At 54.2% G+C, this 12,115-nt stretch overlaps 1 protein-coding gene across 2 annotated transcripts in view; it reads right to left on the bottom strand.

Moving 5' to 3' along the window:
* The window catches only part of AXIN1 (axin 1), a 55,431-nt gene extending 47,281 nt beyond the window's left edge, over positions 1-8,150 (bottom strand). The window contains exons 1-2 of one of the 2 annotated variants that reach the window (XM_081820443.1): positions 8,125-8,150; positions 3,173-4,133 (exon numbers count right to left, since the gene is read on the bottom strand). In XM_081820443.1, the coding sequence (XP_081676569.1) occupies positions 3,173-4,050 (878 nt within the window). In that variant the 5' untranslated portion in view covers positions 4,051-4,133; positions 8,125-8,150. The remainder of the gene's footprint in view (positions 1-3,172; positions 4,134-8,124) is intronic. The other variant, XM_081820444.1, reaches the window with a different exon arrangement.
* Positions 8,151-12,115: the final 3,965 nt, after the last annotated feature.

The following is a 12,115-nucleotide window of genomic DNA, read 5'->3' as shown; positions in this document are numbered from 1 at the left end:
GACCCAGCAATCGCGCTCCATGGTGTTTACCCAAAGGAGGTGTAAACTTCTGTCCACACAAAAACCTGCACCACAGAAGTTTACTGCAGCTTTATTAATGATTGCCAGAACTTGGGAGCAATGGAGCCGTCCTTCAGCAGGCAAGTGCATAAATTAACCGTCGTCCATCCACACAATGAACTATCATCCAGCGCTAAACAGAAATGAGCTACAAGCCATGGGAAGACATGGAGGAACATTAGGTCACCAAGTGAAAGAAGCCAGTTAGAAAAGGCACACGCTGTATGATTCCAAGAGCACGACGTGCTGGAGAAGGCAAAAGCAGTTTCCTGGGGTTGGGGGAGAGGACAGGATGAATAGGCAGAGGCAGAGAGAATTTTCAGGACGGCTCTGTACGACATTATGATGCTGGTTCCGCGTCACCACACCTTCATCCAGCCCCCAGCGTGCCCAGCGCCAGGCACCAACCCCGATGCAAACCGCGGACTTTGGGTGGTAATGGTGTTGATGTAGTTCTGTCCACTCTAACAGACGCACTGCTCTGGTGCGGAGTCCTGATAATGGGGGAGGCTGTGTGTTTGTGGGGGTGGGGGTGAGGGGAACCTCTGTACCTTTCTCTCATTTTTGCTGATAACCTCAAACGGCTCTAAAACAATAAAGTCTTTAAAAGAAAAATGGCTGGAGTCCAGATCAAACCACATCTGAGGCTGGCCCTGCCTATGGACTTTTCATTGATCTCAGTCAACCAATCCCCTTCACTGTTTAAGCCAGGGTGGGCTGGACTTTCTGTGACTTCCAACCTAGTGCATCCTAAGTGCACACCCTTGCCGGACAAGTAGAATGTGCTGGACGCCACACCCTGTCAGTACTAGTAAATGATGCCCCTGACATCAGAGATCGGCCACCCACAAAAGCATCACAAGCAACCTCGAGCGGCATGGTGTTCAACTGCAGATGGGACTCTCAAACTCCAGCCTTCCTCTGCCACCAGCAGCTCCATGACAAGCAAGTCAAAACTAAAATGTACCACAGTCCTTAGAGCTCAACCCACTTAAACAAGTGATGCCAACATATTCTATTAATTTAAAAGCAAACACTGTGTATTACAAATAGAGCAAACCAAAGAAAGAAAAAGCAAAGTTGCTGTTTGAGAACTGAAAAAAGTACAGAATGGGGCTCAGGAATTTTTTTTTTTTTTTTTTAAGTAATCTCTATACCCAAACTGGGGCTCGAACTCACGACCCCAAGATCAAAAGTCACTCTCTCCACCAACTGAGCCAGCCAATTCTGATTTCTGATTTAAAAAATTCCTGAGCCCTGGGACACCTGGCCAGCTCAGCTGGTAGTGTATATGACATGATCTTGGGGTTCTATGCTCAAGCCCCACCCTGGGTTGTAGAAATTATTTAGAAGTAAAATCAAGAAAGAAAAAAAGACAGAAAGGAAGAAAGGAGTCAGAATTGAGCTCAAAATTTTCCCCCTGAAGCCCAGGCCTCCGATTTAATCCCATCTTAAAACTGTTCCAATTAAATCATTTTAGATTGGGTTTTAAAAACTGTGTCGGGCGCCTGGGTGGCTCAGTCGGTTAAGCGTCTGCCTTCGGCTCAGGTCATGATCCCAGGGTCCTGGGATCGAGTCCCGTATCGGGCTCCCTGCTCAGCGGGAAGCCTGCTTCTCCCTCTGCCTGCCTCTCCCCCTGCTTGTGCACACTCCCTCTCTCTCTGTCAAATAAATAAATAAAATCTTTTAAAAAATTAAAAAAATAAAAAATAAATAAAACAAAAACTGTATCAGTTACTAGCCTTACTTAGAATAATTTTATGGCAAGTTCTGCTCTAAAAAGCTTGCTATATCAATAGTGTTTAGCTCAAGACAATGAGCAAAAGGCACACAAAAATTACTTCAAATGCTGTATCTTGAATCACATCACTTAAATGATATTTAAACCTTAGAAATGTTTAGGGTGCCTGGGTGGCTCAGTCGTTTGGCGTCTGCCTTCAGCTCAGGTCATGATCCCAGGGTCCTGGGATCGAGCCCCACATCGGGCTCCCTGCTCCACAGGAAGCCTGCTTCTCCCTCTCCCACTCCCCCTGCTTGTGTTTCCTCTCTCACTGTCTCTATTTCTTTCATATAAATAAATTAAATCTTAAAAAAAAAAAAAAACCCTTAGAAATGTTTAGTCCTGTGTTTATTAGCAAGTAGCCAGTTTCTCTACCACCATAAGCTTGAAGAAATGATCCAGGTTTTAATAATACCACAGGAGAGGAGAGGATTCTGACTGATTAAATCTGCAAGGGTCAGGCGGATTCCCCACTTTGAAAGTTTCACAGGCAGATGTCCCTGGGACCAGCTACAGGGAAATGAGTGGGAAACAGAAGTGCCCTGCCAACATCGCTCGCACCGGCAAGAGGCTCCAACCCATGCCAAATAAATCTCCAGTAAGCACAGAAGGGACTACCAAGAAAAGAGAATGAAGATACGGGTTTCCCAAGCTGGAACAATCTCTTGATCGCACCACTGGCACCTCCCAAGTTGCAATGTGGCTATATGCACAAGTTATACCCACAAATGCTAATGCCACTGGGAATGGACCACACAACAGCACTCATGTCAGCAGAGGGGAGAATGGTCCACCCCTAGAACTACATTCACAGGAGGTTCCCAAAGTGCTCTGACAATTTGCTGCATGGCAGCCTCCCACCAACACTTCCCAACCTCCAGGAAGAATCTTGGAAAACTGTCACAAAAATGCAACGATCCAGAATTCTCTACGGATTGATGCTTTTACATGTCCACTCCTCTATTAGGCCACAAGGATTGCATCAATGGAGTAAGCCCACCTCCTATGCAAGAGAGTACAAATGTTACTGCTAAAGGGTAAGTTCGAATGTCAAGACTTTTAGACTTCCAAGACTCTTAATGGGATACAAAGCCATATATTATTTAGACTGCTCTTAACAAAAGTGTCCTCAACTCACAAATATTAAAAACATTTAATGACAAACGTGAAGGTATCATGAAGAAGAACGAACACCACAACTCACCCCCAGCAGCAGGAGCATACCCACTTGGGGGCTGAGAGACAAGACCGCTCCTTCCCGACACCTTTCCCTTGCCAGTCCTCCAGGTCTCGGATGTGAGCACAGACACGGACGCCCTGCATCTGACTCACCTGAATTCTCTGCCTTCGCTGTACCGTCTACTTGAGGAGGCCCGCGGGGCGGCCGTCTCCAGAAGCAGCTTCTGTGTGAGCCTGCCAGGGGGAGCAGGGTCTCTGCCACTGTCTTCATCTTGGTCTTGGTCACACTTCCATTCCTCATCTTCGTTCAGAGTGGGCAGGTATCCAGGTATGCCCTTCCCTGTCCCTGACCCAGAGCTCTGGTCACTACAGAGCTTCGGGCTCTCCGAGCCTGTCCTCGTATATTCCAAATAAATATCAGACTTGAGGAAAGAGGGGTAGGTGTTCTCTTCCATGGTGGACTGGATTTCCGTCTGGGCCTGGTCAAACATGGCAGGATCAATCAGCTGCTTCATGATGCAGTCCTTTATGAAGCTCTTGGTAGCTGGCTTCGTCTGCCTGGACACGATGCCGTTGTTATCAAGGATATACTTGCGGTAAATAGCTTTGGCCAGCTTCAGCCTCTTCTCCTCATTCGAGTCACAGGGCTCCAGTTTCCTGAAGCCGCTGCAGGCAAACCAGAAGTCCAGCAGGTCAGCACAGTCCTCCTGCTTCAGGAAAGTCCGAAACAGGTTTATTCCATCTTGATCGTCCAGTAAGGAGTGCAGCGACTCGGCCCACTTCAAGTATGGTGGGGTGGGTGAGGCGCTGCCCTCAGGCTCATACCCCAGGTCCAGATCCGAGCGCCTGGGAGTGGCTGCTGAAGTCTCACCTTTAACCCCGGCACCTTTCCCGGAGCAGAAGCTGTGGCTGACGGGCCTGGGGTCTGTGGACACCAGTTCACCCTCCTCACCAGGCACTGGGGGTCGGGGGGCATCTTCGGTGAAACTTGTTCCAAGGTCCAAAGGGAAACCCTGCTCTTGGATATTCATTTTGGGACTCTGTGCGTCAATGAACAATGAGCGCTGCACCCTAATACATCAGTACTTATAGCTCCAAAGTGAATCAATCTGTCCTGTTGAAACCATTAAGAGGACAAGGATTAGGAAAGGTGGGTCCACGGAAACATGACCACAGAGGTTTTCTCAAGACAAGACTCGTAATGATGCCCTCCCGCTCGAACTCAAAGCCAGAAATTCAGTTTAAATTTTCAATCTTTTGCCACAAGGTTTGTGCTATATTAAAACAATTTCTGGGAACTTTTAGCTACAGGAATGCCTCTGAATCTAAAAACTAAGCACCCAGAGCAGGGAGAGCACCACTCCCTCAGGTGTCATTCTGTGAGAACATCATGGAGACTAGCAGCCTGGGGACCTCCCATCTTGCCACAACCAGTCCTTCCCTGCAAGCTCCAGGGAGGCAGGAGGATGGGAGGAAAGAAATATGCTTTCTAGTCCTCCTGGCTGTATAAACTTGGATGAGAGCTGGTTCCTCCCATGTAAGATGAATGAGGATGATCGCCTACCTGCACTGCAGGGTCGCTGTGATATTCAGATACAGAAAGCTATGGAACATCACACACCATCAGGCAGGTGTCACGTCTGCTTCCCACATTCTCTAGGCCCACAGCCACTGTGCCTTCTGCCTACCCCATCACTTCACACTTGGTATGCCTCCTAACAGGTGCAAACACACAAGGAGGTGTTCTTTTAACTCTCAACATACACCTACACGAACAATTGCGGGTCACCTTCAGCACCTTCAACCAAGTGATCAAAGGACACCCCGTCCCCCCCACACACACACAGTGGTCATCTCATACCACCAGTGTGGACAATCTTGAAAAATGCTTCCACCAGAATGCTGCCTTTGACCTCGTTTATAAGGAAAGTGTCCAGGGCACCTGGGTGGCTCAGTCGTTAAGCATCTGCCTTCGGCTCAGGTCATGATCCCAGGGTCTTGGGATCGAGCCCCGCATCGGGCTCCCTGCTCAGAGGGAAGCCTGCTTCTCCCTCTCCCACTCCCCCTGCTTGTATTCCCTCTCTCGCTGTGTCTCTGTCAAATAAATAAATAAAATCTTAAAAAAAAAAAGTGTCCTTCTGATAGCAAACGGCAATTTAGTACTCTGAAGAACGGAGAAGGTATAGAAAAAGAAAATGAAGGCCAAATAAAATTATACATTTTAGCTAAGGAAGCATACAGCTCACATGATCGACCTCCATAAGCTCAAATCCAAACTACCCACCCTCTTAGGGGTCAGGGGACTACGGGTTTTGTGGTTTTGTCGTTGCTGCTGCGAAAGGCCTGCCATAGGTGTAAAGGAAGGCTCTCCTGGATCCGGACTCTTTCACAGTCTTCGGTCCTCCCTGCCGTATCCTACAGGAGCTCACAGAGCCCACGAGCTGAGCTACACCTCCCAACCTGGTGGCCAGCCGTGATCAAAGTGGTCTGGCTAGAAACAGGCTGGAGAGAAGCATGTCAAGTCCAAATGCCTGAACAAGCCAGAGGAAGAAAAATAAACCCCTAAAACCTGGTGCCAACACAAAGGGTAGCTCTCCCTGGCCACCACTCCACACTCTGGGCCAGGGCCTACATGTAATCCGCCCCACACCTGCATTCTCACACTGTACATACTGCCCCAGCCAGCAGCAGCTGATGGCTAGAAGCGAAACAGAGACAGAGAATGGTTGGTCAAAATAATGTGCCCCAAATGACATTTCTGCAGCTAATGACTTTTTGTGAAAACTACTGGGTAGGCTGTAATCTCAGCAGGAACAGCCTGCTTCTTAAGGTCAAGGCCCATGGGCTGTGGCACCCTGCCGTCAGGGACCACTTCAACTGCAAAGTCGCTTTCTTTGAGCCCTGTCAACATGAATGAGCACCTGTGGTGTCTTAGCTCCACACCAGCTCATGGATCTCTAATGTCCTCTTGTCCAGGATGCCTTCTTAGGAAGGAGGGCCCACGCCTGGCCCCCTGAGCCCTACTCTCAGAGATACTCTTTACTTCACCAGCCCTCAGAAAGAACTGAGTCACTGTGTTCCAAAGGGAGGTTAATTACAAGTCACTGTCACCTGCTCTGAAGACGCGATCTCCTGTGTAAATTTTTAGTAGCAGCCTGATTAAACATTTTCTGCAGGACCCACAGCACCTAGCACAAGGTCTTGCAACCAATAAATAATTTCATTCATTGACATGAAGGCAAATGCCAACTGTCGCAGATGCCAAACGTTAGCCCTTCATAGATGCTGAACTACTGTGCTATAAAAACAACAACAAAACTCAAGATCTACCCATTTATTACAAAACTGGGGCTGTCTCTAAAAACTAACATCTTAATTCACGTGTGAACAAGTCCCCCTATCATTTTAAACTATTTTTCATTGCCCGGAAGAAATAGTTCTTATAACTCACATCTATTTTTGGCTGTCAACTGACAGAAGACCTTTGGTGTCCCCGGAAGCATATGAACACCTCTCCAAATTACTGACGTTATCGAAACACGCTCTAACTCCCTCAATCTCTGGGTTCCACACAGAAGCACACCAAGCGTTTAGTGTACACACGTACATACCACACATAAAGCAGTTAATGTTAACTCAGGGTAGAGTCAAATGCCCACAAGCACTGAATCTGGCCAACAGCCTGTAACCACCATCAATAAAAGGATTCCATAAAAGTAACCTACAATCCTGATAAGGCATTTAAAATCTCCTGTAGTCACTGCTGAGGCATACCCCCCCAGGTGCCATGGCAGCCAGCTCAATGCTATACATGTCTATATGTTTGTTTATTTTACTCAAATGTAACTTTTCAACTCTTGATTTCTGCGGAGTGCGGAAGTAATAGAACATGACTCTGACATTCTCCTGTCCGTTAACTAAGCTCTGAAAGGGTTAGGGTCACTGTTTTACAGTGTAATCCATTCCTTCACCATCAAAATTCTCAATGACCAATGCAGCCCAAAAAAGTCCACTCACTTTTCTGACTCTAGAAACCCAAGAAACCCCCACACCTCCTGAAAATCCCACAGAAACATTTTTTTTTGTATGCCTGTCCATTCTTGTCCCCCAATATAAGTTCTCAAAACTGAAACTCAAATACGGCTACCCTGGGAGGTCAGGTTCAGACCATGTGTATTCTCCAAAACAAGGCCTGTGGATCCAAATATGCCTGAGATTCTTCCTGAAGAAGCAGAGAACATACGGGCGAGCAAGAAGGAAGGGCTGAGATGAACAGTAAGAACTCTTCATAAGTTATCTTAGGGATGGGCTGAGAAAAATCCCCAGAGAATTGAAGTTTGTTTTCTCTACTGTCCTCAGTGCTGAGCTGAGCCGTGCAGGTCTGGCTTCATGGGGGACTGAATTCCAAAATGTGGGGTGGAGGTCGAAGCTAAGACCCACCCCCCAAGAGAGAGTTTTGGGGAACAAGGTATCAATCTGAAAGAGTACGGCCACTGAGACAAGCCAAACCACACCTGGATCCGGCCTCAGGCAGCTCTGCCTCAGCGGGAGGGCCCTCCTTGGGTTTCGGATCCCCTCATCCCTACTTTTTGCTGGAGGGACAGGGAAGGGATGCGCCACCGTCCAGCCTCTCTCCAGGATCCCTGCACCCCACGCACACGCGAAACACGCCCCAGGCCCACAGGCTGGCACCACCCAATCAAACACATCGGCTGCGCACCCTGCCCCTCCAGGAGGGGCCCCCCCACACCCCTTCTCAGAATCCTGGTTCTTCCTTACACCCCTCCGCTCACCCAGAGCAAGGGCTGCCTTTTCTGAAGCAAACCCCGCACTTTGCCAGGTTCACACAGCCCAGCATCGACGGCCCCGGCCGTCTCCATCCCGAGCCAGCACCCCCCCCTTCGGCACGCCTGCCCTTGCAGCACCCGGGGTGCACAGCCTGCCCACGGCTGCACGCCGCCCCGCACGCCCCCGGAGCCCGCACCCGCCGAGCCCCTCTTCCGGGTCCCGCGCCCGGCCCGCCCGGCCCGGCCTACGCGGCCTACAATGGGCGGCCGCACAGGCCCGCGCCCCGCAGGAACGCGCGCCCGGCCCGCACTACTCACCCGCGGCGGCGGCGGCGGCGGCGGCGCCCCGGCCCGGCTCCCGGAGCGGCGCGGCGCGGCCCATGCGCTCAGCGGCGGCGCGGCCGGCGGGACGGGGCGGGGGCGCGGCCCCGGGCGGCCCCCATCGCAGCGGCGGCGCGGCGACCCGGAGGCGGGCGCGGGGCAGGCCGCGGGGGCGCCGCCGAGGCCGGCCGCCCGCTCTCACCCGCCTGCACCGGGGGACGCGGCTCCGGCCCGACTCCGGCCGGTCCTGCGGCGGCGGCGGCGGCGGCGGCCGCAAAAGCTTCCCCGAGCGGGGAGCCCGAGCCCAGAGCGCCGAAGCCCAGGCCGGAGCGCCCCCGCCGGCGCCGCCCGGAAGTGCGGGGGCGGGGCCGGAGCGCGGGGCGGGGCCCGGAGCGTGGGGGCGAGGCCGAGAACGTGGGGCGGGCCCGGAGCGTGAGGCGGGCCGAGATCGCGGGGCGGGGCCGGACGTGCGGCGCGCCCGGAGCGCGGGGCGGGGCCAGGACGCAGTCGTTTCTGAAACCGCGGGGCGGGGCTGGAACGGGAAGCACAACCTTAAGCGTGCGGCGGGGCGAGAGCGCGGGGCGGGGCAGGGACTTGGGGCGGGGCCAAAGCGCCCGGCGGAGCGGAATTGCGGAGAGGATCCCGGAGCATGAGGCGGGGCTCGGAGCGTGGGGGTGGGATACGGACGTGGGGCGGGACCAGGAACGCAGGGCGAAGTCTAGAGCGTAGGGCGGGGCCGGGACGTGGGGGCGGGACAGGGACGAGGGACGTAACTTGGAGCGAAGGGCGGGGCTCGGAGCGTGGGAGCCGTACCGGGACCGTGCGGCAGGCCGGGAGGGGGCGGGACCAAGATGGGGGCGGGGCCGGGACGTGGGCGGCCCGAGAGAGTGGGGCGGGGCCGAGAGAGGACCTGGGCGGGCCGCGAGACGGGAAGCGGGAGCGCTGGGAAGAGCGTAGAGCGTGGAGCCTGGGCGTGGGCGTTAGGGGTGGGCCCTGAGCTCGGAGGCGGAGCCAAGAACGTCAAGGCGGGCCCAGTGTGGGGCGGAGCCAAAGGAGTGGGCGTGGTCAAATTGCAGGTGTGGGGCCAGTGCCTTGTGCGTAGGCTGCGGGAAATTGAGCTTCTACCCCTGGGCTGTGGCGTGCGGAGACACCCTTGCGAGGGTCGCTGAGAGACTGTGGCCACCAGGAATGCCTGGTCTGGTGCGCCGAGCGGCCAGGCTGCCCCCTTATGTAAGCACTGCGAGGCGCACGCCACATTGCAGCCCTTTTCTGCCGCCCACACGGGTGTCCACTGGCCCAGGGCTCTCAAAGTTGGCGCCAATAGGCCCAGCCCGCACCCGACCGGCCTCACACGCCTTCAGAGGGAGCAGCATGTACGCGGGCTGGCAGGATGGCCGGAGGGACTGGAGACCTCGCCGGGGCATTGAAGGAAGCAGGTGTGCAAGAGTTGTGCGGTTGCAGGGCAGAGCCAGGCTGCCTTGGCGCTGAGCCCCTGGTAACGTCCAGTCCCTCTCTCCCCCTTCTCTGGGCCTGCGGCCCCCCCCAGCTGGCCCGGACCATGAGGAGGTGGGCTGGGGCTCCACCCTCCCTGAGTCGCCAGTAGGTCTGGACTCAAGGCCAGGGCACACAGTAGGCAATAGGCCTCCAGTAAACGCTGGTTGTCACTGGGGCAAGAACCCCCACCTCCAAAGAGCTGTGGCCTGGGGCTCCACCCATCTGGCCACGCCTGCTCAGTTTCTTCCAGGCATCATCCGGAGTCCGGCCAAGGTCTCTCCTTCCTACCACTGCCTTCAGGTCCCACTCGCACAGGCCAGCCTGAGAGAAAGGGCTTCCTGTACCCACCACACTCTCCCCTCACTGTCACCGTAGCAGCTCTTTCCCGACCTGCCAACATAGCTGGCCAACTCCATGTTGTCCACCCACCACTGGCCCCTCCATGAGGGAAGGATGTGGGCACCAAAAATTTATCACTGCCCCTAAGGAACTGCTTCTGGCACATCCCCCCGCCATGATCACCTGGACCCTGCGCTGCACAGAGCCATGCTGGGCCTGGCACCTCAAGAAATGCTCCCAGTAGCCCCCGGGGGAGGGCTATAGGCCACCACATCTTCTCCTGGACACTGCTCACCCTCACTACCCATCCTCCTCTTTCTTAATCCCCATACCAGTGCAGAAGTCCTGGCTCAGGGCTCCATGAGCCACCCGCCAACCTGCCACCCAGCCACCCAGGGGCGGTGCCTGCCTGGGAGGAGCAGGTATGGAGGCATGCCAGCCTGCCTCTCTGAGGGCTCAGCATAGCATCCAGGGTTTCGTAGGAAAGGGGGGCAATGAGGGATGGGGGCCACTAGGGAAGCATCCCCAGCCTACCAAGGGCCCAGGCCACCCAGGGCCATCACCATGCCTCAGGGAAGGCTGGGCAAGGGCTGGGGCTGTAGAGGAGGAGCTACACTACTGAACCCACACTGGCCCCACTAGGGTCTTAGCAGTAGGGGTCTCACCAGCATCTAGCTGGGATGGCCCCAGGCCCCACAGTGCAGGTCCTCCCCAACTCTGTTCAGCCTAGGAGTCTTAGAGGAGATGAGACACAGTGAGTGGCCTTCAAGGCATAGCAGGGTCTCTGTGGGGTGTAGGAGTCCTGGGTGGGCTGGACAGACAGCAAGAACTCCAGACACTGGCCTCAAGTTGCCTCCCCCTCCCCAGACACGGGTCCCCAATGCTTGCCTTGGTTCTGCAGAGCTGCTGCTGTGGCCAGGCCAGGCTCCCAGGGTTGTGTCCATATCCATCCTCCTCCTGACCCATGGCGGCTGGTGTCCCCAGGCCCTGGGACCAGAACAGGACCCTGGGGCCCCTGGCTCCTTGGGGCCCCAGCCCTGCAGGGACAGGAAGGGAGTCAGAAGGCCTGGAGGAAATGCAACGGCCCAGCTACAGTGGATTACAACTGTGGGCATGGAGGGGTGATTGTCTGAGCCGGGTGGGAATAGGAGTGAGCTGGAGGGGACTGTGTCAGACCCCCAGATGTGAAACCAGACAAAGAACCATGGGAGCCTCACTTCGGAACAGGTGAGTTCCTCGATGGGGCACCCTTTTTTCACCTTCCCAGTCAAGGGGGCTCTGGAGTTTGCCACTAGGGGCTTTGATTTGATGAACCATAGAGGACATTTGTTCAGGCTTTCCAGGAACTACATGAAAAACTTAAGAGCAGAAATGAAATTATTTTCTTCAACTCAGACATAAAATGAGTATTTTGAAATAAAGGGAGCTTTGAAGCCTTACACGTGTTCGTCCACTTGGCTGAGGAAGACCACTTATAAAAAGTGATTCAAAGAAATCATCCAAGATGCACCAAGGAGGATGTTGAGGCGCGTCCAGCATGGCCCGATGTGTGATGATGAAAACCAGCAGCAGAGGAAAAGCTGCAGAGATGGGTTACTGGGCGGCACATCCCCATTGTCTTCCTGGGAGGGGAGGACAGGAGGGACCGTTCTGATTTGGGCTTCTGGAGGGAGACAGGAGTCTCAGGCTGAGTCCCTTCTGGGCTCTCCATTCCCTGCCCCTCTGCCCTGTCCACAGGTGTGGGAGGGGGCGGTGGGTGGGCAGGCAAGGCCCCGAGGGGGAGGGAGGCTCATCCAGTTCTGACGAGTATGGTGTGGGCTTCACTTTGGAGGCACAGCCCCAGTCACACTGGCTAGCCGCCTTCTTGGCCATAAGCACAACCCCCGGGCTCCATTCATCATCCCTGAGTGTCCTTTCTCCATCAGTTCTGAGCTCAATGGGGAGGGCTGGGTATTGTTTGTGTCCCCATCCCAAGCCCCCAAAAGGATGGAGAGACATCACACCAAGGCCATGAGATAGAACACCAAGGAGAAAGCTACAAGACCACACATACAGGGTGCCCGTTTTTGTGAATTTAGAAAATGTGCGTATAAAGTCAAGAATACTAAAAGACTATTCCAGAGTATTAATACTAGTTATTATTGGAGAGCAGAAG

Source organism: Leptonychotes weddellii, chromosome 5, assembly GCF_054177405.1.
Source record: "Leptonychotes weddellii isolate Sample4059 chromosome 5, ASM5417740v2, whole genome shotgun sequence".
NCBI classification, from domain to species: Eukaryota; Metazoa; Chordata; class Mammalia; order Carnivora; family Phocidae; genus Leptonychotes; species Leptonychotes weddellii.
Note: the sequence above shows the minus strand (reverse complement) of the source record. Positions and strands in the feature narration are given on the sequence as shown.